At 43.7% G+C, this 25,102-nt stretch overlaps 1 protein-coding gene across 15 annotated transcripts in view; it reads right to left on the reverse strand.

Moving 5' to 3' along the window:
• The window catches only part of LOC138620742 (protein unc-80 homolog), a 39,819-nt gene that overhangs the window by 8,537 nt on the left and 6,180 nt on the right, over positions 1 to 25,102 (reverse strand). For 2 of the 15 annotated variants that reach the window (XM_069698178.1, XM_069698176.1), the window contains exons 8-52: positions 24,607 to 24,880; positions 24,308 to 24,442; positions 23,834 to 24,050; positions 23,116 to 23,256; positions 22,084 to 22,352; positions 21,619 to 21,957; positions 21,369 to 21,500; positions 20,819 to 20,966; positions 19,073 to 19,123; positions 18,433 to 18,581; positions 16,875 to 17,038; positions 15,544 to 15,642; positions 15,071 to 15,279; positions 13,644 to 13,750; positions 13,385 to 13,538; positions 11,243 to 11,415; positions 10,940 to 11,152; positions 10,707 to 10,842; positions 10,320 to 10,453; positions 9,995 to 10,172; positions 9,676 to 9,915; positions 9,298 to 9,395; positions 9,009 to 9,212; positions 8,799 to 8,906; positions 8,496 to 8,634; positions 8,014 to 8,195; positions 7,728 to 7,859; positions 6,276 to 6,462; positions 6,020 to 6,151; positions 5,757 to 5,900; positions 5,486 to 5,586; positions 5,231 to 5,317; positions 4,937 to 5,120; positions 4,672 to 4,766; positions 4,405 to 4,494; positions 3,937 to 4,038; positions 3,644 to 3,824; positions 3,265 to 3,530; positions 2,893 to 3,027; positions 2,674 to 2,812; positions 2,235 to 2,331; positions 1,985 to 2,155; positions 1,804 to 1,896; positions 1,469 to 1,687; positions 1,155 to 1,355 (exon numbers count right to left, since the gene is read on the reverse strand). In XM_069698178.1, coding sequence (XP_069554279.1) covers positions 1,155 to 1,355; positions 1,469 to 1,687; positions 1,804 to 1,896; positions 1,985 to 2,155; positions 2,235 to 2,331; positions 2,674 to 2,812; positions 2,893 to 3,027; positions 3,265 to 3,530; positions 3,644 to 3,824; positions 3,937 to 4,038; positions 4,405 to 4,494; positions 4,672 to 4,766; positions 4,937 to 5,120; positions 5,231 to 5,317; positions 5,486 to 5,586; positions 5,757 to 5,900; positions 6,020 to 6,151; positions 6,276 to 6,462; positions 7,728 to 7,859; positions 8,014 to 8,195; positions 8,496 to 8,634; positions 8,799 to 8,906; positions 9,009 to 9,212; positions 9,298 to 9,395; positions 9,676 to 9,915; positions 9,995 to 10,172; positions 10,320 to 10,453; positions 10,707 to 10,842; positions 10,940 to 11,152; positions 11,243 to 11,415; positions 13,385 to 13,538; positions 13,644 to 13,750; positions 15,071 to 15,279; positions 15,544 to 15,642; positions 16,875 to 17,038; positions 18,433 to 18,581; positions 19,073 to 19,123; positions 20,819 to 20,966; positions 21,369 to 21,500; positions 21,619 to 21,957; positions 22,084 to 22,352; positions 23,116 to 23,256; positions 23,834 to 24,050; positions 24,308 to 24,442; positions 24,607 to 24,880 — 7,149 coding nt within the window. Of the gene's footprint in view, positions 1 to 1,124; positions 1,356 to 1,468; positions 1,688 to 1,803; positions 1,897 to 1,984; positions 2,156 to 2,234; positions 2,332 to 2,673; positions 2,813 to 2,892; positions 3,028 to 3,264; positions 3,531 to 3,643; positions 3,825 to 3,936; positions 4,039 to 4,404; positions 4,495 to 4,671; positions 4,767 to 4,936; positions 5,121 to 5,230; positions 5,318 to 5,485; positions 5,587 to 5,756; positions 5,901 to 6,019; positions 6,152 to 6,275; positions 6,463 to 7,727; positions 7,860 to 8,013; positions 8,196 to 8,495; positions 8,635 to 8,798; positions 8,907 to 9,008; positions 9,213 to 9,297; positions 9,396 to 9,675; positions 9,916 to 9,994; positions 10,173 to 10,319; positions 10,454 to 10,706; positions 10,843 to 10,939; positions 11,153 to 11,242; positions 11,416 to 13,384; positions 13,539 to 13,643; positions 13,751 to 15,070; positions 15,280 to 15,543; positions 15,643 to 16,874; positions 17,039 to 18,432; positions 18,582 to 19,072; positions 19,124 to 20,818; positions 20,967 to 21,368; positions 21,501 to 21,618; positions 21,958 to 22,083; positions 22,353 to 23,115; positions 23,257 to 23,833; positions 24,051 to 24,307; positions 24,443 to 24,606; positions 24,881 to 25,102 lie in introns of all 15 variants that reach the window. The other 13 variants (XM_069698174.1, XM_069698170.1, XM_069698179.1 and 10 more) reach the window with 12 other exon arrangements.

The following is a 25,102-nucleotide window of genomic DNA, read 5'->3' on the forward strand; positions in this document are numbered from 1 at the left end:
TTAACAACTCCCCTCCATATGATCATCACCTTTCTGATCGTTTACAACACCAAATGTTGCAAAGCTCACAAACATGGCCAGCTAAACACTGTAGCAACAGATCCTGGTGTGAACGCACACCTGAGACCGGTGTTCCCTCTGAGCCGGCTGTGCACAGTCTTTTGTCACAGAAGCTTGTTTGCAGATTTTTATTTTCATTTATTAGTCTTTTCTGCATTTGCAACTTGTGAATACGATATGTTAACTAGTTTATCCTTAGCAAAAAACAAATAATAACATATTGAGAGCTAGAAACCAAAACTGTGCCATTTCCTCTATTTGATAGAGTATGTCTATTTTTGAAGTTTTGCTTAATTCATTGATGAAAAGTTTCAATATTGCATTTTATGTATGAAATGTGTAATAACTGTACATCTTATTTTTAGTTATAATATATCTATATATGTATGTACTAGATTGGTATTTTTGATGACCTCATTTAAGGGATCAGGGACCAGTCGGTTGTTACTCTTCCACAACAAACAGAACATAAGGTTTCTTGGTCACTAATGTTGTAAATTGCAACAATAGTATTTTGTAAAATGTAAAGAAAAGTCTATTTAAATCATGCTTATATATAATTTTTTTTTTTTAAACTGTTCTTATGAGTACAAACATCTCTAAATGTGGACATTATTGGTGTTAAATAACACAGATCAACGATGCAGATTATGTATTTCTACAACGTGAGCTAAACTGTTAGGAAGCCTAAATAACACCTTTAACTTTATTAATGTGGTGACTTGAGTAAAACCTGCGACTGTGACGTTGACTTTGAAACCTGCATTGTGTTCCATGGCACAAGACTGGACATCCCCGAGTTAGCAGGAACACTGCCAGCGATCCATTGTTAGTGCGCACACATCGTCACACAGCCATTTGTGCATTCGACTCCTCTCACACAACCACACATGTACCCGTACAACACCACACCACAGCAGCACTTACGGTACAGCACCCACGAAGGCAGCGCTACAGAGGACAGTGCCAAGAAGCCGTCTATCTACTGTTCACACCACGGCACTGTCACAGCACGATACACTCACAGGGAGACGGAGAGAAAAGTGGGATTGTATTCAACAGACCTGCTGCATAGTGCCTGTGGGCGAGCGCACCTGAGCGTAGGCATCTTGTGAATCTTGTTGAACATGCGGTCGAGCCTCTTGAGGATGAGGATGAGGGCGGGGCGGACGGCCTCGGAGGACCAGTCAGTGATGGGCAGCATCTCCATGATGTAGCGTCGCAGCCCTCGGCTCTCCATGGTCAGGGTGTCATAGGGCGCCAGCTTCAGGAGGGCGTGAGCGATCTCCGCCAGCCTGCGGAGGAGACGCACGCAGATACAAATTCAGTGCAACTTAAGAGTGCTATTTAGGGTATATCTGATCTCATGGAGAACACTTTGAAATCATCCATGAATAAATCTCTTTACCTCATGTGGGACTTTATGTCCAGCAGCTCCAGAGCCGTGACCCGCGGCTCGCCGGCGACGTTCTGTAGGATTTTGAGTCGGGGGCCGCAGTGTTTGTAAAACTCGGTGCAGATGTTTAACAGCGACTCTCGCGGTCGGCGGAACTCCTCCCGGGCGATGCGCTCGTCCAGCTCCTCCCTCGGCATGCCCTGGCCCTCCTCCAGCAGGTGGAGGTTGTCCCTGGGAACACAAACCCACCCTCAGTCTCAGCTTTCAGAATTTACAACTACACTGGAGTCATTTATTATTAGACGGAAATAAGGTGAATTATAGCATCTCTGACTTGTGATTCTTACCTGGTGTTGACCCCTCCTGACATGGCGTGGTTAGCTGCAGTGCCGCTCTTGTGGCCCTGATCACAGCGGGACATCTGGGGGGCTGTCATCGGCCTGTGGAAGAGGTGGAGACAAAATTATGACCCTTTTAATGTGTTCTCATGTCCACGCTTGATCGTGATTGGGTTGGGGAGAGACAAACCGTGTGAGGGTCTCCGAGCTGTAGAGGAGGGCCTGCAGGGACGTGGCCAAAGCAGCGATGGCTGCGATCTCATCCCTGGCAGCCGAGGCACACTCCATCGTCACAGTGTTGCTCTTCAGCTTCTGGAGGAAGCAGGGAACCAAGGCCTCCAGCACCATCAGCATCTGGAGACTGGAGGCATAACGAGAGAATTAGGACAAGGGCTATTAAGATACAAAAAGGAAGAAATCTCTTCGATGATTTTCCGTACCTCCTAAAGGACTCAGGGGCGTAGGCGACCACAGTGACACACAGCTTAATGGCCTCACTGATAGAAAAGGCCAAGTCCTCATTACCATAGCAAAAATCTGTGGACAAAAAAAGATGGCCCTCAATTTAGTTTTGCTTGCACAACTCAAGTACATAGGAGTCACTGACAAACTAGTCTAAGCTGCAGTATGTTAGCAGGATATTCTGAACTTTCAATAAAGGGTGACTGTTTTATATGTAAGGGCTGGTTTCAAGGCTTCTTTGATGTAAGATAAGCTGACATACAAATGATTAATTAAATGTGGCATCAGCCTGTCGTTCTGGGCATCAGAAGTGAATGACTGGTACGTCAGTACTTTCTGATAGGAACCCTGCCTGTGGTCATTTTTACAGCAAATAATAAGACACCACAGTAAGCGTGTCAAAGAAAGACAGTTTACCCAGAGAGCGGAGAGGTTTCTCAGCCTTTACCAGCTCCAGAGCGTCCAGGGCGTCCTGGGTTTCACCCTCCAGAGAGACCAGCAGGTCGAACAAACACTGGGCCGACACTCCTTTGGAAAGGCCGGTGCTGGTGCTGGTCTGGGATGCAGGATGAACACAGAGAAAAGTCAGCTCAGTTTAAAAGCACAAGTTAAAAAGTGTCCATCCGGAAGTCTTACGGTAAACTCCAGCAGCGGAGCCACGCTGGCAAACAGCTGCAGAATGAAGGGCTTTCGGTGGAGGATGTAGAACTGCCGGCAGCAGAACTCGATGCCCTGCCTCAGCAACGGGTTGCTCTCATAGTCGGCGTAGACCTAACGTAGAAGGGCAGAGAGGAAAGTTCATGACTAAAGACAGAGGAAGTTATGGGTCTGCTAGTAAATCACGGTGAGAAACTTCCTTTATAAATTAGAATTTAGCACATATTCGTTTTTACTTGTAGAGTCCAACTTTTTCACCTCCCTTTCTGTGGGCTTAGTGTGTGTCGGGCACAAGTAACAACATCCGAGTCTTGTCCATAAAAAACAATGGCGGGACAGAGGTATCCGTACCTGCAGCATGGTGGGCAGGATCCACTGGTAGCCGCTCAGGGAGAAGAGATGGTTGAAGTGAACGGCTGTGTTGATGGCGGTGGCCGTGTACTGCCTGAGGAGGGAGCTGTCCTCGGGGTGGAGCAGCAGCACCCCGTTGAAGACGTTGAGGAACAGCATCATCTCATCGCCCCACGGGTACTCACTGGGCATGCCCAGAAACATCTCCTCCAGCAGCTTGATCCACAGCACCTTGTGGAGGGTGTCCAAACCAAACAGCTCTTTACCTGGGAGAGGAGGGAGGAGGAGAAAACTAAAACTTAACTTCGCTTTATTCACTATCCTTAAATACATCGAATTATATAAACTGTAATAATTCTACAGTTGGTGTTTGTCTCACCTTGTGGCTCATTGAAAAGCGAGAACTCTGCATCAATGGCGGTTCGTGGGAAGGAGGGCAGGCGAAGCAGGTCCTCCTGCAACAGGGAGACGTGGGATTGCTTGTGCACAGCTGGCATGTGCTGTGTGAGAGAGATGAGGAAGAGGACCCGCCCAACCTCTTCTAGTTTACGGGAAAACACCTTGAAAGAAACAGATAAACTAAAAGGTAAAAACACTCAGACCATGTTTTTAATGTTTAAGGATCCGGTTCACTTTTGTCCAAGGGTTTAACTTAAGCACTTGAAACCTTACTTGTTTCTGGATGAGCTCTTGTCCTTTCTCAGGCAGCATGTGGACCAGGTTGAGCTGCGGAGAGACTGACCTCCGGAAGGGGTAGATGTCTCTTACATATGTCTGAGGGAGGCGGCAACATTGAATTGGAGAGGAGCAAAAAAAATGTTAAAACTCTGCCTGTAAACACAAGAAAAGAAAGTCCAGCCCAGCACTTTTCCTGTTACTGTCTTATATTAGGATGCACTATGGCTCACATATCAGTATACTTCTCCAATCTCTCACTATATCAAGAAAAGGAACCACTTATTAACTATAACAGTTGTAAGGTAAAGTCCTCACTTATTCCTGAAGTGATGCTGGATCACAATCCAATAAAACAATAATCGTGAATTAATAAAAAACAGCCTCCCTGGAGAATTCAGTGGCCTTTTTAACAGCAGTTGTGTTTCTAAACAAATACACAAAAGTCAGTTCGATTGTTTCTACCTTGGAATAATGGATGAGGTTCCATCGCTTGTCCATGAGGAAGTAGTGAGCGGATCTGGCCTCGGGAATGTTGAAAAATTCAAGACACTCCTGGTTGGAGAAAGAGGAGACTTCATCAACAACATCAGGTATGAGGTGAACTCTCAGCTAGCTTTACTTATCTTCAGATACATTGATCTCTGCACTCCCAGATGACAGAATCCTGAAAGGGACCCTCACTACATTCTGTAATCAGAGTTTAGTCCCAGTCCACTTCAGTGTCTTTACCTTCAGCAGGGCTTCAAACTGAGTGTCTTCGTGGACTGGTAGCTGTGTTGGGATGTCACATTCATTCTGCCCATGCACCACCAACGTTTTGGTTCCTGCAGTTACACAAGAAAATGTTTGCGTAGTTTGACATATGGTAGTCAGTGAGATGTTAAATAATCAAAATCAGTCATAATTGAAAAATACATAGAGGTTCTGTCTTTGCTTACAGATTGTATTAAAAGAATAAAGTTTAATAAGCTGCTATTCGGTTCACGAGGTTCACCTGGCATGGATGCAGTGACCAGGAGTTTGACCTCACACTGCTCCTTTTTCATGGTCTGCTTCAGGTCCTTGAAGAAGAGCCCCTCCACGTAGCCGACCACCTCCCAGAGGAAGGTCAGCGTGGCAGAGATGGCGTCCATCCCCCATTCACATGGAGTCCGCACAAAATACATTATCAGGCCCACCTAGAAGGGAAATTGATTGATTGAGAGAATTAGAAGAAGTAGAAGTGTACTGAAGATAATTAACGGAAAATATGTTGATGAAGGTGACCGAGTTGTTGCTGTTGCCTCACCAGGTAGTTGAAGAGGATGTGAGAGGTCTGGGCTGGCAGATCTCCAATGTTAAGCAAGAGCTTTCTCAGCATGTACATCAGCTCGTCCTGACACGACAAAACAAGTTACACAAGTCAGCTTTTTCTCCTTCTGTGACTTTACATTTCAGTTAAGATTTAAATAAAACGCTTTAATTTCAAGATCACCATAAATCAACTAGGATGGGTTCAAATGTCTTGCACCAGAATCTGTGTCTTTCTCAGATGTTTGTTTACCTGTCTGTTGCTCACTGTGAGTTTTTCCAGGAAGTGGCGGAGAACCAGGGCTGGATCTTCTATCAGGCAGTTCCACAGGATTTGCTGGGCAACCGCACTCACTGAAGGCACATTAAAGGGTCACAGAAATGTTCATAAAGAGACCTTTTTTGTGAGAAATGTAAGATTACATGCATTTTCTCTGTTGACTCTGAAACTATGTTGATAAAACACGTCTTTCATTTCCACACTCAATCTAAAGATAAACGGTATTTTCTACAATGACGCCTACCAGCCACGCCGTCCTCTCGAACCTCCCCGTCTTCCATGAGGTGCACGATTGGTAGGACGGCAGCACAGATGCATGCTGGGAAGACAGCTTGTGGCGGCTGCAGCATGTGGTGAGTGGGGGTGTGTTCAGTTGTGTTTTCTTCTTCTGGGAAAAAAAAAAGATAAACAAAAAAATACAAGCTCAAGTTTTAGATCAAAAAACAAGAAAAACAAAAAACTATTTATGAGAATGTATTGTTGTTAGGATTTAAAAAATGTTTATACCTTCAGCACTGGCCAAAGAGCGGACAGACCACACAGAGCCCCGACGGAAAGAGTAGTTCCTGTGGGAGTTGCTGGAGGCGCAGGATGGGCTGACAGACAGGCGGCGTGATGCCAGGTTCACCACTTCTTCTGCTGGCGGGAGAAACAGGGAAAACAACACTATTAGGGTACAGAGATAACAGTAGTTTCAATAATTACACTCTTCCAGAATCTCTATATGAAATGTAATGCAATCTAATGTGCCTGGTAGTCCCACCTTCCTCCTCCTGCTCGGGTGGAGGGCTGCACGTGGGCTCATAGCAGGCCTCCTGAGCCACGGGGATGGCCGTGATGATGCTGGCCTCGCGGCCCAGACGCCGCTTCTCCTCCTCCTGCTGCAGGTTCTTGAGGATGTGCTCGGCTCGCTGGTGGGACCGAGACACCGCCCGCGCAGAGAAGGATTTCTAGGAGGAGGGACAGGGTGTTGTGGGGTGGCGTTGGATCAAACAGCACAGAGGCAGAACAGCGAGTGTACACATACAGTTAAAATCTTTCAGGGAGGTGTGCGCACAGCTACTCTGGTTTATGGTTACATCTGAGGAGCATTTTGTAATGTAAAATGACCGCACAACACATGAATACAGTAACTCTCCTCCAGCACATTGATCTCATGCTCTAATGACGTCCTGAGCATCATGAAGAACACTGTTCGAGGATTGAATAGGAACGATTTCAATCGTGACACAAATAAATGTATTCAGACTGGAATATGGAGAATTTACTGTATCTTGTGTACAGTAAATGCCTCACAGCATTCGCACAAGTGCTCATACACATACATATATAAATAGGCTGAACGCATGGCATGAGAAACATACACAGCAAAGTCATTCTCATCCAATGACCATGCATCAACAGCACAACACACACAAAATGTCTGTATGTCCGATGCATGCTGTTATTTTTTTTTAATTTTTTTCTTACAATCAAAGCAAGAACACTTTGTAAATGTGGTGTGTGTCACTGATCAAGATGCAACTATCCGAAATGACCCATGATAACTGCCCCAGCTTCTGGTCCATAATGAAAACCTACAATGGGCTAAATACACTCAATGGATATAGTTTTCCCTCCTGTCATTAATGATCTGAGGTAACAAGATGCATCAGCACAAACATCCGGACAGAAATACCAACTTACTATGGTATGGACTGACTGAATTAATGTGGGGTACTAAAAACAAAGACAGTCGATAGATAAATTATAGAACATGTGCTTGCATGTCGTCATCAAAATCTATAAAGACATATTTTGATAATGATGTTTTTTTTTAACAAAAAAGACAGAGACACCAAGAAATCTACTTCAATTTTTCTACTTTAAATGTTCGCTCTAATCCTAAACATGTTTTTTTTTTTTTTTTTTCATCAGCAGATTTCTTGGTGCTGTTGTTCACATTACACTTGCATAGCAATAACAAATGTAAAAGTGTGTTAAGGCAGTTATAAAGTGCACTGTTTCTGCAGGGTCTCAATAGGAAATCAGTTTCAAAATAAAATATTGGAATTTAAAGGACATGTTCCCATTTTAAGATATCTATCTCTGACATTTCTGATTCACAACTATGTGCATACAATTCTTTAATAATTAAATCTTACAGTTGTTTTTCAAAGTGTTTGTTACAAAAGTAAATGTGTGCATATGAGGAGATCCATTTCAACAGACTTACAGACTGGTCTTCATTGATGGGGTCCTGGACACTTCCGGTGTTCTGGGGTACCCAGGGAGGGTCGAATATGGGGACGCAGGGCATGCCAAGTATCGGAGACGGCAACGTGAAGTTGATGCTTGGTGGAGGGATCTGAAACAAAAAAATATATAGAGAGAATCTAGTTTTGTGGGACAATATTCTGAAATTACATACTGAGCAAGCGATAACCAATTATTAACAACATTTAGAGGAACATAGTGGAAACAAAAATAAATAGAAGTATGAAATCATTATGAATATGTACCTTAAAGATTTGCTGGGCTCCTTCCTCCATGCGAGGCCACACCTGGTAGCGGAAACGCCACAGAGTGTAAAACTTCAGGATGGAGTTGATGCGCTGGCAGGCCTCCTGGTGCTGGAACTCCGCCATCATCATTTCGGTCACCGCGTCGGGGACCTTCACCGCGCACAGAAGGAACATGGCAGCTAGAGGGGATTCAGAGAGGGGCCGAGTGGAGGAGAAAATGAGGAGAGACAGAAATAAACAGGGAAAGGGAGAGGACACGGGAGAGAGAAAGGTTAAATGTAGTTGAGGGCAAAAGAGTGCTTCAGAGGGAAGAAAACGACAAAAAGGTAGACATTTGAAAATAGGACGGAGAAAGGTTGGTTAGGATGGAAAGCAAAGAGAAAATATAAATCGAACTGAAGTCCTATGACTATGAAGGACACGGCAAACTACAGAGGAGGCCCACTGATCATTGATGCACAGCCTGATGGTTGACTCACCAGCAGCAGCTGCCATGTGTTCGTCCACACTGAGCAGGAGCTCCCAGGCTGCAGGCTGGATGTCTCCATACATGTCGTCGGTCAGGATGGGAGCTGCCTTGATCAGCAGTGAGAGAGGAGCTGGTGACAAACTCATCACCTGAAAGACACAAAAAAATAAAGGACGTCTGATTAACACACATCATACTGTAAGTGTAGGTATTTACAAAAAGTAGATAAAATGTTCCCCACATTCCCCTCTTTAACGCAAAATACGACAACCTTCACTAAGAAATTAATAATAAACTATAAAAAGTACTTCACCTGGTTGCGGATATACTTGAGCATTCCTGTGTCCTTCTTCCCTTCTGTGTTGGAGTCAGTGGGTCTTCTCTTCATGGACGGGGTCCTCAAGCAGGACTTGTCTGAACACTGCAGGGCATGGAGAGTTTTATAAACCACCAACCAAAGGTCCTTCACTGATTCATCATTCCTGTGAATATTAAAACAGGATACACGGTTTGAGAAACTCACCTCTTTGCTTTTCTTTGCACGTCCTCCGATGTTACCGCAGGAGGCGCTGTCTTCTCTCAGGCTGTCCACCGTCTCACCGTACACGAGCTTGATGGCACGGACCAGACGGGCGCAGGAGCGGCTATGATGCTGGTAGCAGCGTGGGTGGCAGAAGTCGATATGGGTACAGATGAAACTCTGCTGGTTGCACAGCAGGATCATTATCTGTGCCAAGAGAGAAGAGAGGGAGAGTCAACGTGTAACAAGGAACACACACAGGTGGATTATCCACATGTACTGATGGACATACATGGAGCCAGGACATGTTGTGGTGGTATTTGTCCTCTGCTCCTCCCGTGCTCTGACCCTCTGGCTCGATGCTGGGTTCACTGGTGCTGAAGGGACTGCCTACAATATTAAACAAGAACATATAAAGGATCAAAATCTGCAATTTTACTCACTTAGGACATGAAAATAGCTTCCACAAATGTGCAAGCATGGTGAAATGCAGTATAAAAACACTGACTGGGTATGGTTGTGTCCAAAAGATTATGTTGCAACAATTAGTTAATGTTTTAAAAAAACCTGTTTATATTTTAAATTACAATAAACCATCATTCATTTATTAGTGTTTTCAGAGAGTGAGCAACATTATCTCCAGCACTGATGTGTTTCGTCCAGACTTTACCGATGTCAGTAACCGTGTCCCTGCTGTGTGTCTGTGACAGCAGCCCCTCTTCGTTCTCTGACTCCGAATCCTGCCGAGACAGCTTGGTGCTCTTCAGACTCCCCGCCCGCCGTATAGAAGACAGGGAGCCACCCTTTTTCACTCGGAAACTGCGGGCCCCTTTGATCTGCAGCAGCCGGGAGCCTCCGATACGGATCTTCCTGATGGGTGCTGGAGAGCATGGGAGTGGGGAGAGATTATCTATAATCATCATATGAGCAATGAACCAAAGGAGATGTAATAAACCGGATGACTCAGTCTGGATGATGCCAGGTCTCACCCTGAGCCTCCTGGGTTTTCTTGTCATCACAGGTGGTGTCAGACTTCAGAGTATGGCTGCTGCTATTCAGAGAATCGTGTCCGTCTTCATCATCGAGGATGCCGGCAAAGCTGATTTTCCTCTCATAACGATTGCGGCCGAGTTCTGGGTCCAAACGCAGACGGCAGCTGTCCAGGTCCTGCAGACAACATGTGAGCATCTCAACACTGCATATTTCCAGTTAACTTATTTTCGCCTGTTTTTGATCCATCGCTCTGTTCGTGTGATATTTTCATCTCATGACTATCAGTTTTGATTTATTGCAAATGAATCGATTTCTACTGACCACAAGTGGTTCGGTGCGCGGCCGTGGTAAACAGGGGAAGGTCTCTCGCAAGAAAGTGGTGATTTCCAACAACAGCTGGCAGGCAGCCATCTTCAGAGCAAAGGGGCAGCCACATTTTGTCGGGTTGACTGTGTCTTTGGAGTATGAATTAAAAAAAAAATAATAGAACAATGTGGTAAGAACATAAACATGTTTTTGGTATTGTAAACTTTAAAGTTGTGTAAATCCAAAAATGCACAAGTAAAAGTTTTCTGGAGTTTGACAAAAAGAAATTCTGAACACTCAATTCTTCTCAATGATTTTTACATTTTTTTCCATAGAAGAATTATTGATAAAATATAGATTTTTTTTTTTAAAGTTTGGTAAAAACTGAGTCATTAGACTCACTGTCATCTAAATAATCCTCTTCCTCATCTTCTTTTCTCATTCTCCGTTTGGTCTCCTCATCATAAATGTAACCCAGGATGTTGGCAGGACTCTCGCTGTCGGAGTGACAGAGTTCACTCAGCCTGGTGCCTATTGCCTGAGTAGATTCAACACAGAAACACAGATATGTTTACAATTATTCAAGCTGTATTATAAAGTGTCACCATAAATATTCGGTGAGATGTTTGACTCACGTCTCCCCACTGGCAGAAATGTTTGGCAGCGTTCCACTGCAGCTTCTGGTTTCTTTTGTTGCCCACAACAGGTGACCGGCCCCTGGAGAGGCCTCTCTTTGTGATGTTTACGTGGTGGCCCTTCATCCATTCTGGCCAGTTGCCACGGTTACAGCGGTGGACAAACCGGGCACACTCGAGGAAAAGGGAGGCCCGGGCCACAACTGGAGCTTCCTGAGACGAACCAGGAAGGAAATCAAGTTTTCACCGTGACGAATTACTGAGAGTCAAACCTTCCGAGTCCAGAGAACATCTTAAACGTACCAGGTCCAGAGCAGCAGCAAGGATGGAGGCGTCAGGGATGGTTCCCGGCTCGCAGCAGTTCAGGAGGAACTGGAAGCGTTTCATTCCCTGTCGGATGGCTCCCAGGTTCACCACGTTCTTGTTCTTCATGGCCTCTTGACTGGCTGCTAGACGCTCCTGAAAACCATGAGGTCCTGGAGGACAAGATGGAGAAGGAGAAAGGAAGAGAAGAGTGTGACAGAACGAGTGACGGGAATTTTTTGGAAAATAAAGCATAGTATTTTGTTGTATAAACATTTGCAAACTAAAGACTGCACTGAAGATTACACAGATATTGCAGGAAGCAACATCACCATCCAGGACATTTAACAAATAGCACTGAATAGCCACCGACAGATGAAGCTGAGTGAGAGATGACACACAGCCATCGGCAGAGGTTACACTTGAATTTTCAATGTTACTTTTAACATCTGGTCTCACAAGGAGGCACAAAAATGATCACATGGAGAGCAGAGAGAGAAAAATAACAGATTTGATGGCCAAGGACGTTTTCAGGCTTCCTGTATCACGTATTTTTTTGTATCGACATCTAATTAATCACGTTGAAATGACAAGTGTAGCCGCTGCCGCACAGAAGAAAGCTGTATGTGGACAAGTCTGTTTTGTCACTTCACTGGAACTCAGGCACTGGAAAACACCACCAGACGTCACCACAGAAGAGACGGAGAGCACCGACAGCGCCATGCTTCACGTAGCACAGAAATACGCTCTACAGCAGAAAGATGGTTTCGTAGATGACAGTTGTTGTCAGACAGCCTTTCCTCTCTTTTCACTCCTGAGTGAAAGAAAGAGGAGCGTGTTCGATGTTGGAGAGAAACGGACGTGCACAGTTGGAAAGAAGGAGATGGAGTTGGCAACACAACACAGTGTAACATAGGTCTTTTGAGAAATTAAATCAGAATGACCAAAATTGTGTTAATATATTGCAAAAAAAAAATCGGTTTCTCTTTAGGACGCATGATAAATTTAGGCAACTTCAAACAACTACAGGTTATCTTGGGAGAGACAAAGACAAACGCTGTCAAGCCTTTTAACACCACTAATAAGAAAGAGGAGGGCACTTCAACACGTGTCAATATCTGGCTTTGTGATCTTTGAGGCAAATCACTGCACAAAGTTTTGGAAATAAGTTTTGGAAAAGTCCATAAAAAACACTGCATTGATGGCACTAATGGTTTGAATCAGAGGTGTGTTATTATTTTTGAAAGAGGGAAACAAATTCACTGAAATTTGATATAACATGCTTATGACTTTGTGTTTATTGTAATCCAGCAATTTAGTAGGGTGAATCACAAGAGTGAGCGTATAAAAAGTCAAAAATGTATGCAACAGAGGCCAAAATATACTCAAATATAGTAAGTAGTATGGACCAGAATCTCAAAATAATGAAGCCTATAATTCTCATAATGTAATTCTACAGCATCACTTGCTGACCTTACATGTTTAATTACAAGATAATGACACATTGAATTTTAAATGGTTTCCAGAAACTGGCATAAGACATTGTCATCATGTAAACTTACAGTTGGAGGGGACCATAGCTTTTGTGATGAAATCAGTGAATTAAATTTGTAGTATGATATGGTAAAATGCAAAATCAAAGTCAAAGGACACATTTAGTAATTTCTAAAGATTAAGTGACTTACCATTATCTTACATTCATCACTTTTTGCTGTGATAAATTGAGGTTGCAGCAGAAAACCTGGGTGTATTTTCAATTGAGCACAAGTGTGTTTTTCACCTTTTGATTCTTGCTATAAAGTGCCATCACTGCATTGTTGCACATGAACTTTCTGGAAATTATTTTGGATCAGGACATTCAGAGAAATAACCAAAACAAAATGTTTACAGACTTGACACTCTGATGGGTTGAAAATAACAATCAGGCACACAGAGTGTAGCGGGCAGCTATTCGGCGGAGTTGACATGGAGAATGGTGGACGCCAAAAACTGGCAAACGAGAACAGACCACGACTTGTGAGGCGGGACAAGACACGACAGCACACGGACAAACAGGGGCGGGGGGCAGAAAGGGAGAGGAGTAGACAAAGTACGATGGGGCGTGGGTGGGACGAGGGGCACCCCGAGGTGGGGGAGGTCTACCATCTTTCTCTTCTGTGTGGTGAATCTTGGATGGATTCCTCCTGCCAGACCTCCATTTACCGAGCCGCTTGAAGAAATTCTCCTCCTCGTCCCTGCCGTACTCCGGCCCCACGGCGCCCCCTTCAGACAGCTTCACTGCACTGGTGAACTTCACCTGAGACACATTAATAAGAATACAGGAACCGCGTTAGCTGTCTGGAGTGAGGACAGATAACTGTTACAAGCTCTGTAGTGTTACGGTAGCCATTAACCCTCTGACCTTTGAACTCTGACGTATGAAAGAGAGTCGATCCACTGAGCTGATGTCCAACAGGTCCTCCACACCATCAGTCAGTCCCGACAGAGAAGAACGCTTCAGCCAGTTTCCTGAAAATACATAATTTAAAAAAAATGTAATTTACAGAAAACAACCAATATTATAAAACAAAGCTGTAAAGCCATGAATGTACGGCACACACTGGGTTGAGTACACATGCACACAAACAGGGGCCACAAGGTAAAAGGATTCCCTCATTGTTATTGTGCAGACACACACATTTAGAGTGTGTTAATATTAGAGGTGCATAAAAAAATGGTGCCGGAAATGTACAAAAGATCCTGGTTGAGTGGTATTTGCAAATACACTTTCACAGATGTAGGCAAGTAAAATATACTGCCCTGTAAAGTCAGAAAGCAGTACGTGTACACAGAATTCAAAAGGTTTAGAGGGTTTCAGGTAAACTGCAGACCAGATAAAACAGTTATTGTGTCTTAATTGTAATACATTTTTAGGATATTCTTTTACTCAAAGAAACCACTGCCTGTTTACTGTACTGTTTGGATGAACTTTATTTCGATTTTTAATTATTTTTTTTATAGTTTTCAATGTATCGGTTTAGCCTGTAAACATTAATATACTTGCAATAATCAAAACATTGTCAAAACGTAAATAATATATAAATAAAAGTCAATATGATTAACTGCCTAGGGTCAGTTGGGATGAGATTCTACAAATTGAGCAGGTATGGCTAATGGATGGACGGATGGATGGATGAGAGAAGTCAATCTTATAAATTATGGTTAAATTCAATACATGTTAATATGCATTTTAAACTCAGTAAAATCAGTTTATCAATAAAACTAGGTTTAGCAAGTTGTGGCTATCTCACCAGCTAACAGTAGTTTTCTTACTTTATCTGTGTCACTGTCTTTTCCTGTGTTTTTTTTTTTAAATTTTATATGCCCTGCGAGGATGCACCATCTCTTCATCTGATACTATTTGAAAATACAATTTGAGCCGGGTCTGTACAGCGTGCACACTGGGATGAAATGACCAACACAAACAAAAATGGCAAAAACACTGCCTGAAAATGGCTCCACATCCACATACGTATGACAGAGAGAGTGAGCGGCAGGCAAACAGTCCCACGGCATGCTGAGGCACAAAGAGGAACACAAAACAGACCAAAGAGATGAAGTGACGTGGCCTCGTGGCGGCAGTGTTAGTGTTGGACATACAGAAGACATCATGTTAGAGTGAATTTACAACGTGACAGACAATGCAATGAAATGTGTTCATGGAAATGGATACGGGTGCTGAATGCAAACAAAAATAATGCTTTAAAAAAATAGATATATATATATATATTTTTGGCTAAAAGTCTTTGACAAAGAGTTATTTTTATTTTCAAAAGAGTTTGCCCTCACCTATTGGTAGCTTTAGTTTCTTGCGAAGTGAAATGCGCCGGGATCTGGATCGAGAGCGCCGGTCGGTGGTGGTGCCAGAATGCGCAGTGGTGCACTCGGAGGTGTCCTGCTCTGATTGGCTGCTTGTGTCGCTGGCGGCGCTCTGTGACTTAAACATCTTCCTCCAGAAGTCCTTCCTGCCCAGCAGAGCACCCGGGATCTGTTCCTCACTGGAGGGACAGAGAGGCAGAGAAGGGAGGGAGGAATCCCATGTTTACATAAAGGATCAAATATTACACAACAAACCTTTAGCTTCAGCTTTTACAAATTTGCATCTTTCGGTGTTAATGTTTCGCACTGTAGCCTGTTCTTTATTGAAGGGGGAGACGGAGCGACTGGAAGCTTTTTTTTCCTATTTAGAGCAGAGAAATGGCAGCAGGACTGGACATACAGTAGATGGTGCTTTATGGAGATGTTGTGAGGTGGACACTCACTGTTCGGGTGTCTGGGGGGGTCTACTGGAGATGTAGCTGCGACACTCATCTGCAGCACTGGACACCTGACCCTTCTCCCCGGACACACCCGCCTCTGACCTGTGCACACACACAGCCCAACACAGACAGAGCGCTCAGGCCACCTGACTCTAACACCAGCTGAACTCTCCTGATGCCTCCCACCAAAACCAAATGGTTACTTATTCAATGAAATGATTTCAGCATAGTTGCATTGATTTTACTTTAAGTGGTACTGGAAGATTTCCTGAAGCTTCAGATGTTTGGCAAAATGTATTCACCCCTTTGCACGAAAAATCATCCACTCGATTGACTTGTTGGAAATACTTACTTAGATATATACATTTATAAATGTTTATTTAGTTTTTGCATGTTTCTGATAGTCAGAGGCACATTTCCTTTCAGTCTCTCATCTTGAACCAGTGCCTTTAACTGGTTTCAACTCGGGATGCGTTCACAACAAATCAGGCAATGAAGCGAAAAACAGCAGTCCTCCCATTATTTTTAAGAAGTAGTGCGTTAACACTGCAGGAGTGGGGACCTCACGGTCTACAGAAAAACAACCCACCAACTATCTATTAATGCCAACAGGCTGTCAGTTATAGGACATGGGTGGGGTTTACATACATACCACATGTAGGGGCTACATTATGACATGCCTAGACCCCTACCCAACACTGCAGAAAGGAGCCTCATTGCCTTGTTTGGTCTGAATGCAGCATAACACCAGAGTGCCACAAAGCATTTTAGCCACGGTATACAACCAGACAACAAGCTCTTCTGACTAATCAACTGCAACTAAAGGTCACATCTTAGGTTAGTGGACCTGGAGGACGAGAGGACATGGATGTAGCACACTGAGCGGCACCACTTCAGAGCCAGCAATCACATGACCTTCAGCCTAAATGCAAAACTTAACCAATGGCAACTTTATTCATTTTAATTTCGACATAAAGTAATGTGACTTTCATTTTAGGTGTGGAGGAGGTGGCTCCTAGCAGGGATACCCACTGTGCTTCAACCATAATATTTTGGAAATAAAAATATCAACTCAGTCACTCAAGCAAGAAAAACAGATGCAGACAAGACAGAGAAAAGACAAGCAGTGATGAGAAGCGTAGCTCTGATTGGTCAATCCGTTACCACTTACTGTATGAGGGAAAATGTTTTAAGTTCTTTCCTCTGGAACAGTTTACCAGTGATGAACAAATGACTATTGTAAGACATTTTAAGTTGATTTCTCTTGAACTAATTTATGATTGGACAAAACATGATGTCATTTTGACCATTGCTGGCCACTGATTGGCCAGTACCTCCTGGGTCCGGGCTGTTTGGTCTCTTCCTTTTCCTCGGGTTTCTTGGTGGCGGTGACCTTCTCGGCGCTGTCCAGGAGCGCGCTCAGTGCCACCCGGCGGAACACGTTCCCATGGGCCTCCTTAATGAACTGGACCAGCTGGCGGATGTCACAGTACAGACCCTGAGGAAGAAGAGGGTGACAAACAAAGTGAGAGCGAGGGATGTGTGTAAAAGAGAAAAGTGTGTAAAAGGAAGAAAAAGACAAAGACAATTTACAAAAGGTACCTGGAATCCTGTGGATAATACTTTGCACTTAGCTTCAAACACTGTGTATTTTTGCACATGCACATAAGTATAAATGTGTGGTGTTCACGAGATGGCTTGAATTTGTCAAGGCAGCCGCTCCAGCTTGTGAGTAGGTGGCCTCTGATTCGGCGCCATATTAAAGCCTGCCTTGAAAAGTGTGTCATCTTCCGCCAATGTGTGCCAGTCATGCCAGCCTAAAGGCGCTCAGAGCACCACAGCAGCGCCATGGTACTTCAGTGCTTTCAGGGAATGATTTAAGTAGACTTACCCAGGATGCACGCACTATTTCATCCTAATTTAGACAGAAGATAATGGAATTTGCAGAATAGCAGGTGTTTATAACGACCCAAAATAACAACCCTATCTCAATTTCGCTACACTCTGCCCTGTTATTTTACATTTAAGGTTTATTTATGCAAATGTCTTACTTCAGAATAATGCACATCCCTCAATGGATGGCTGTTTTCAAAAGCATTACACTTCAGTGATCTAATGCAGGTCATCCTCATGGAAAAATGTATTTTCCACTCACCAGTAAAACTAAATGTTAAATGGAACAGCTGAACTTTAGCTGCCCTGAAACCTTGTCTAATATTTTTTTGTATGTTTTTAACATTGATCTAACGTACTGTATTTCTTTGTTCTACGCAAGACAGTTCGAGTTCCCTCTTTGAGCTCGCTTTCGACTTACAAACAAAGATTTAGGTCTTTGAGGAAACACGCTCAGCAGCAGTCATCATGTGAAACACACAAAAAAAAAAGTTATTGTTTGTGTGTGAAAGGTAAGACTGTCTGACAGAGAAACTGACGAGCAACTCAAAGGATATTTTTGAACGCTCCGGCTCAAACAATCAAGAGGCATTTACAACCCCCGTGTAACAGAAAGAAAAAGATCTGGCAGATTTTAACAGCATGATGAGCAAATGTAGACTGTTTTGACATCAGGACAAACAGAGTATTTTAGGTGCTGCAGATTGCTGTGAAAGGGATCAGTGATGCCATTTCCAATAAAATAGGACAGAGACTTGTTCTCGTAAAAACCAGAGAAGACTCAAGTTGTGTTTGTAATTTTTTCCATAATGCTCATTTCATTTGCGTGTGAAAAAACATTAACAAAAGGCTTCATAAGTGATTGTTCTATTAATTCCATGACAACTTCCTGTGAATCTAATGGCAGTACAACCGATATGACACACCGATTGAATAATAGAAACTGAAAAACAAAGTCAGATAGAGGCAGACGGACGGATGACTTCACACACCACTCACCAGGTTCTCGGGGCTGTGCAGCTCGTGCGTGGTCGAGGCGCAGCGGGTGATGAGGGACTTGAACATGCACCCCACCACCACCGCCTCCATATTCTGGGCCAGGGACTTGTTGTCCCCTGTGGTGAAGTTGTTCCTGAAGCCTGCCTTGTCTGGAGGCAACAAGGAGGCAGGAGAGACCACGGATCACACAGGAGGTGGTTTGGATCAGTAGGGGTGAGAACATTATTGACAAGCTGACCAGCTTCAGTATATAAAACAGTGAACTCATACAACAGGGAGGGAAGGGGGGGGGGGGCAAAGGAAAGGGGTTAATAAAGCATATGGGGAGAAGCAAACTGAAAAGGATTCTGGGTAGGGAATAAGGAATACATGCAAGTGAATAAGGCCTGCTTTAAAAACATACAGTAGGGGCGTATTGTTTGGTCCAGATAGAGATGGAAATATTGTCTATGAAAAAGTAGAAGCCAGATTTAACCATAGAAGTCTAAATTTTGGAGTTGCAGGCGAGTTTGTCACTTTCGGACAGAGTGAGGGGTGCAGCGATGAAAGCGGTGCCGAGGGAAGGGTCTGATCAGGTGAGTATATTCATCTTAGTGCTAAAATTATTGATTGTTATTGATTATTGATCATGTGTATCTACCGATGTTTCTTTTTTTCGCCCTCCTGGACCTCTCACCTGCACTGCCGTACTCTGCAAGAGAAAAGAGGCGGGGCACAAGTTGATTGACATCAGGCCAGCACAGACATGTAGGCGGTGTCAGAAAGGACGTGGCACCCCACCTCCAGCGGGAGGTGAACCCGAGACGCACACACACAGACTGCAATGCTCAAAAATAACACACGCACACACACTAAAAAACTAAACAAGGTGTTCACTTTCAAATAAAACACTCATCGGTTCAGTAACTTGCCAATTGCACAGTATTTTGTAGGATAGGATTGTGATTGAAGTCATCAGGTACAAAATACTTCAAATTTCAGTGCAAAACTGAATTGGCATGTGCAATATGTCTCAATGCTCAGCGATCAAGCCACCGATTGAGCAGAAATGTAATGGGCAAAGCTTTGGATTGGCAAGTGTCCAGAATGGATGAGTGAGTAAGGAAGGCAGGATTCAGCTCATTGAAGTGGATGAGGAAAAAGAAGGAGGATGGGAGCAGGAGGGAGAACAACAAAAAGGGACACGGACAAGCAGAGACGAGTGGAAGGAGGAAGGGAAAAACAGATATATAAACAGAGATAGCGCTGGAATGCAAAGTCGAAGTGTGGGGTGAGACAGTGGTTGTACAATTCAGCTTTGTTAACCACACTAGAACTTAATTTTCAATTAGATTTATTTAAAGTTTTACTGTTGTGTAATGGAGCGTCCCACATTAGACCTTTGAGTGTGATATAGGTTTGGATACAAGAACATTACAGTTTGCTTGACTTTAAATATCTGCACAGTAGTGTTGAAACAATCAGTCAACGTCCCACAAACTATTTGGAAAATCGGTTTATCTTTTAAGCCATTTATTAAGAGAAAAAGCCAAAGATTCACTGATTTTAGCTTCTCTAATGTGCTGTTTTTTTCCCCCTCTGATGTACATTATTGTACATTGAATATCTTGAATTTTGTACTGTTGGTCAGTCAAAACCATTTGAAGTCATCACCTGGATCTGTGATGGGAAATGCGTGTCGTTTTCAGCCAATGAAATCAGGGTGAATTTAAACTTTTCTTTGCCAGAAAAGCAGATTTTGTCCAATACTTTGGCTTAACTGGACAATATGTGAAACTGAGGAATGCTAACATGCTCACACTGACAATGCCAACATGCTGATGTTTTGAAGGTATAGATTAATGTTTGCCTGTTTAATATCTCAGTTTCGCCTGTTGGCATGCAAACATTTGCTGGTAAGCATTAGAACAGCTGAAGCTGATGGGAATGTTTTGCAGGTTTTTGGTTATGAAGTGCTAAGAGAGTTTCATGCAAACAAACTAAACCCGATGGTAAACATGCTAAAATGCCTGCTAAACAGAAGCATGTTAGTTTTACCTCAAAGCACTGCCGAGCCGAGGAAAGACCTCACAGAGCTGCTAGTGGTCCTGTGGACTTGTTTACTTTTGCATTTGTTGGCATATTGTCGATTTAACGATTGATCCGTTAATTGAAAAAATAACTGTCAGATTAATCAATAAAAATAAAAAAATGAATCACTTGTTGCAGCCTTACTGTACAGAACTTTTTGCAGCATCAATCCTAACCTAATCAGAATAAACATTCAAAACCAGTTTTCTTCAAATCCTGATTCACCCTGTTTCTGCATTTGTTATCAGCGCTTACCAACATTTCGCGTGTGTGTGTGACGGGATCTGCCTCCCACTCACACACACCACACACTTACTGTCAGTGATGGGCTCCATGCAGAAGCCCAGCAGTGCATGCAGGAAGTCCACAATATTATTGAGGGAGTCTTTGTTGACGTATTCGCGCATTGTCTGGCGGAACTGCAGCTTGTCCAGCTTGTACAGGTTGGTCAGGCAGTTCTGTGCCTGAAAGGAAAGAGTCAGGACGGACAGCATCATGAACAATTCACATGAAGAAATGTTTTGGAAGTTTTGTTACAAAAATAAGCCGAGGCAAAATAAAAGCACACGCAGGATAAGCTTCTTTCAGCTCTTTTTGATAGCAGCTGTCGAGATAACATTTTATTTCTGCAATACAATTTAATCTAATGATAAAAAATATCAATCTGCATTGATATAGCACTGCAGCAGTTTCGCATGATTGCAGGATTCATTTCAGGTTCATGAAACTTTTATCACACTGAAGGAGCGATACAGTTAATAATTCATAGAACATTTAAACATGTCAGCATCAGAAACTGTGTTGATTTGTGAGAACTGCACCTGTACAGAGAGGAGGGTCTGCCAAGACAGCGAAAAGAGTCTGACCTGCATCCGGAGGCGGTCTCCTGACAGTCCACGGTGGCCCTCACCACAGCCGTACGCGCAGCCCAGAGACTTCACTATCTTTATGAGCATGGTCAAAGCCAGGCGGTGGGTGCTGAGGCCCGAGCCCTCTTCCTGTTCAGGGTGAAAGACAGGGGGACACAAAGGTTGAAATATTTGATATCAAATGCGTCAAAAATATATTTTGATTTGGTGAACATATATAAATTCTAAACAAACAGTTTGAACCCACCTTTTTATCATCATTATCCTTGTTATTCTTCACATCATCCTTGCTCCCCTGCTCACTCCCTCCACCACTTCCCCCTCCTCCTCCACCTCCGTCTCCCCCTCCACCCGATCCTGCCCCCGCAAGGGGCCCGCCTCCCTGGGCGCCCCCTCCGAGGCCCTGACCGGCCGGGTCTTTGGCCCGTGCCTCCTGGTTCTCCTTGTTATCGGGCTTGGACAGCTTCTTGCCCATGCCGGGCACCACGCCCAGCTGCAGCAGGCAGTCGATGATGTTGAGGGCCACGTCGCAGATCCTGGAACTGATGTCGTGGCTCAGGACAGCATAAAGAGCCCGCAACACGGCCTAAATTACAAGAGGGAGAGAGATGTTTATATCTGTCACGTCCCCAAAATTCAAACCAAGAAAACCGACATTTATTAACTGAACAATAACACACAAGAGACACTGTAACTGCATCAGGTTACTCACAGTGAGGTCCAACATGCCGTTCTTCAGCACAAAGTTGTTGGTGCCCTCGATGTTCTCCCCGTCCTCCAGACAGGAGTAGTTGATGCAGGAGTCTGTGAGGCTGCGTGGCAAATTGGCGCAGGCCAACGGCTCCACGGGGATCTCAGGCACAGCGACGGGGTTACAGAGTTTCTTCATGTGTTCGGTGAAGAAGTCGGCGTAGCCCACGTTGAAGGACGCCACTGTGGTGTTGAACGCCGCCACGGTGATGGTGGAGATCTGAGATCGAACTTCAGGCAACACAAAAAGGGATGTTTTCATGCATTCTGACTGGAAGAAGTGATTGTATGGTCCTGGATAATAGTTTTTTTTAATGTACAACCATTTTTTTTTTTTTTTTTTTTTTTAATGTACTGAAATGATCTTTACTATTTGATATGGGTTACCTTATACTATCCGAAGTCTAATGTTATTTTAACCGTTGATGAGATGGTTGAATGATTACATTGATGTACTCAAAGTTTTATGTTCTGCTTTCATTCGTAGTTTGTGTTTGATTATGTGCTGGGTTTTCTATATTTACTATGGAGCGCGGTGTAAAGCCTGTTATTTGGGTATAAATTGGTATTGTCATAACAACATTGCTGTTATATCATCCTGTCCTATTTTTGCAGCCTCAGTGGGACCAGCAGCATCTGTTCTCCCCTGATTGCAGCTAATGGATAATAACATTATTTGTTTATTTAACTATCTCTTCAATTAAAGTGTATGTTTAATATTAATCTTACACTCTGTTATCCTCTCGAGGAACTATCATTTTCTATCACCTAATGCATGCTGACTTTAAGAGCTAATTTCTGTCTTTTATGGTTCACTTCACTGAGCATTAACACAAGAAATTTCTAACTGTGCGAGTTAAATTAATTTGTTGGATTTTGAAAAGAAAATTCAGTGAGCCTGTTTATGTTTTAGAAAGTTCTTTAAGTGAAATTTTGCCTTTTCAGCCTTGTTTAAGGACTTCATGTGTTCTGGTTACTACTGCCTTCCTCTTACCCTCCTTGACGGTATTATCGCTGTGGCTGTTGGAGTGATCGGGCATGTCTCGGAGCAGAGAGTGGTGGGAGTGAGAGTGTTTGGCGCTCAGGCTGTCAGCGTCGGCAGCTGTGTCCGTACTGCCCCTCCTTGTGAATTTGCCTGCAAAGTTATGCAACAAATATTCAAGTGTATTTTAGGTCAAAAACAACACATATCCAAATACACACATGAAAATGCAAGCCGACTGTTTTTGAGGTAAGACCAGGACAGCTGATGATGTTGGAAAAAGATTAAATTTAAGCTCAACCAATTGGATAAAATTGTAGTGTTCAAGATTAAACTGCAGGCTAAAACAGTGTCTGAAATATCTCATTTATATAGCATGATAGCAACTGGACATATATAGAAATTGTGTAAATAAAGAGGCAGCAGCTAAATTATAACAGTATAACAGCATAATGAACGGGGTCAGTGGGTTCATGGAAACAAGGCTTTAAAAAGTCACCAGCTGTGGATGACAGTAATAATAATGATAAAAAATGTGTTTGTGCCTTAAGCGAATTTTAATCACATTTCTCAGTGAGAGCTAATAAAGAATACCAATGTTAATGAACTGACCTAATTCACTAGCTGACAGCCAGATCCAGACAGAATCCTCTGACTCACCAAAGCTTCGGGGAGGGGGAGCAAGACTGCCAAGTGCTGACATGCAAACTATTCTCATTATGAACAGTACCCATGATGGTGGCCTGCCAGCTGCCGCGGTCCAGAGCCCGGCGGTCGTCGCCCAGGCCTGAGAAGCTGCCGAAGGAGAAGGTGCTGCGGGTGGGCGAGACGTCCAGGTGGTCCTCGTGCAGCAGGAAAGGGACTCCCATACGACGCTGACGCTTCTTCCCTGTGTGATGGAAGGGGATGGAGCCCTTCCGCTCCCGGTCCTCACGCCGGTTCTTAAACTGAAACAGAACAGAGGACATGTTTTACCTCCAAGCAGCACGATTCTCTCAAACCTACAAAATATTTTAATTCAAATGAGTCCCTTTGTTTTTTTGTTTTTTTAGCTTCAACATAAAGTATCCAAACTCTAAACACACTTTAGACACTTTCTTTTCTTGTTCTGATCCAACACATAATACGGATTGGATTTTAATCTGATTAAAACGCAATTAACATATTGGCATGTTGAAGGGGCCATCTGATGTCCATCGCTGACCTTCTTGAAGATGTTCATGCCCAGGTCCGAGGACAGGTCGGGGACTGCCTGTCGGCGGAGGTTCGTCAGAGACACTTTGGCAAAAGTCTCAGCGCTCAGAGATTTTCCCTCTTCATTGCATTTCAGACTCATATCCTGCAAAAGGGTGCAGACAACATAGCGGTCAGAGCAGCGTGGACAACTTAAAGACCACATGAGGACTAATGACATCCATGGAAACCAAGCAACGTTTTTGACCAGATGTTTTTGACGAAAAATGCAAAGTAAAAAAAGTCCATTAAAGCATAAAGACCGATTACCTGAGTCTTGTGGGTGTTGACCAATGAGGGTGTTGCAGCCACCATTGAGCTGCTGCGTGGGCGTGGCAGAGGCATGACCAGGGGTTCTGGGGTGCGTTCGGGCCTCTCCTCCAGGATCTGCCTCAGCCGCTGCAGGTAGAACATCAAGGCCCAGTGCACACCCTCCTCCGTCCAGTGTGGCTGCAACAGGCAGCGCAGGACCGCCACGTCAAAGTAAGTGGCATAACGTGCCCGCTGGGACAAAGATGGTGGCAGGCCGGCAGGGGCTGATGTCCTGGAAGGAGACCATGATGGTTTGATAGGTTTAACCATTAGAACAAGATAAATTCAGTTTGCATTAAGAATGCAGCCTCTCCTTTGAGGAGTCATACCAAGAATGCACAAATATCAACACACATCAGTGCAACTTACCCTTACCCAGATCTCAAATCTGCTGTGCTTCAACTTTATGCAGAAGTTTTTCGTATATTTACAGATTTAGTAGTTTCATTATATT

Source organism: Brachyistius frenatus, unplaced genomic scaffold (genome assembly GCF_029030835.1).
Source record: "Brachyistius frenatus isolate BFR_SWC_R1_liver_20210118 unplaced genomic scaffold, ASM2903083v1 Contig_26, whole genome shotgun sequence".
Lineage (NCBI taxonomy): Eukaryota > Metazoa > Chordata > Actinopteri > Embiotocidae > Brachyistius > Brachyistius frenatus.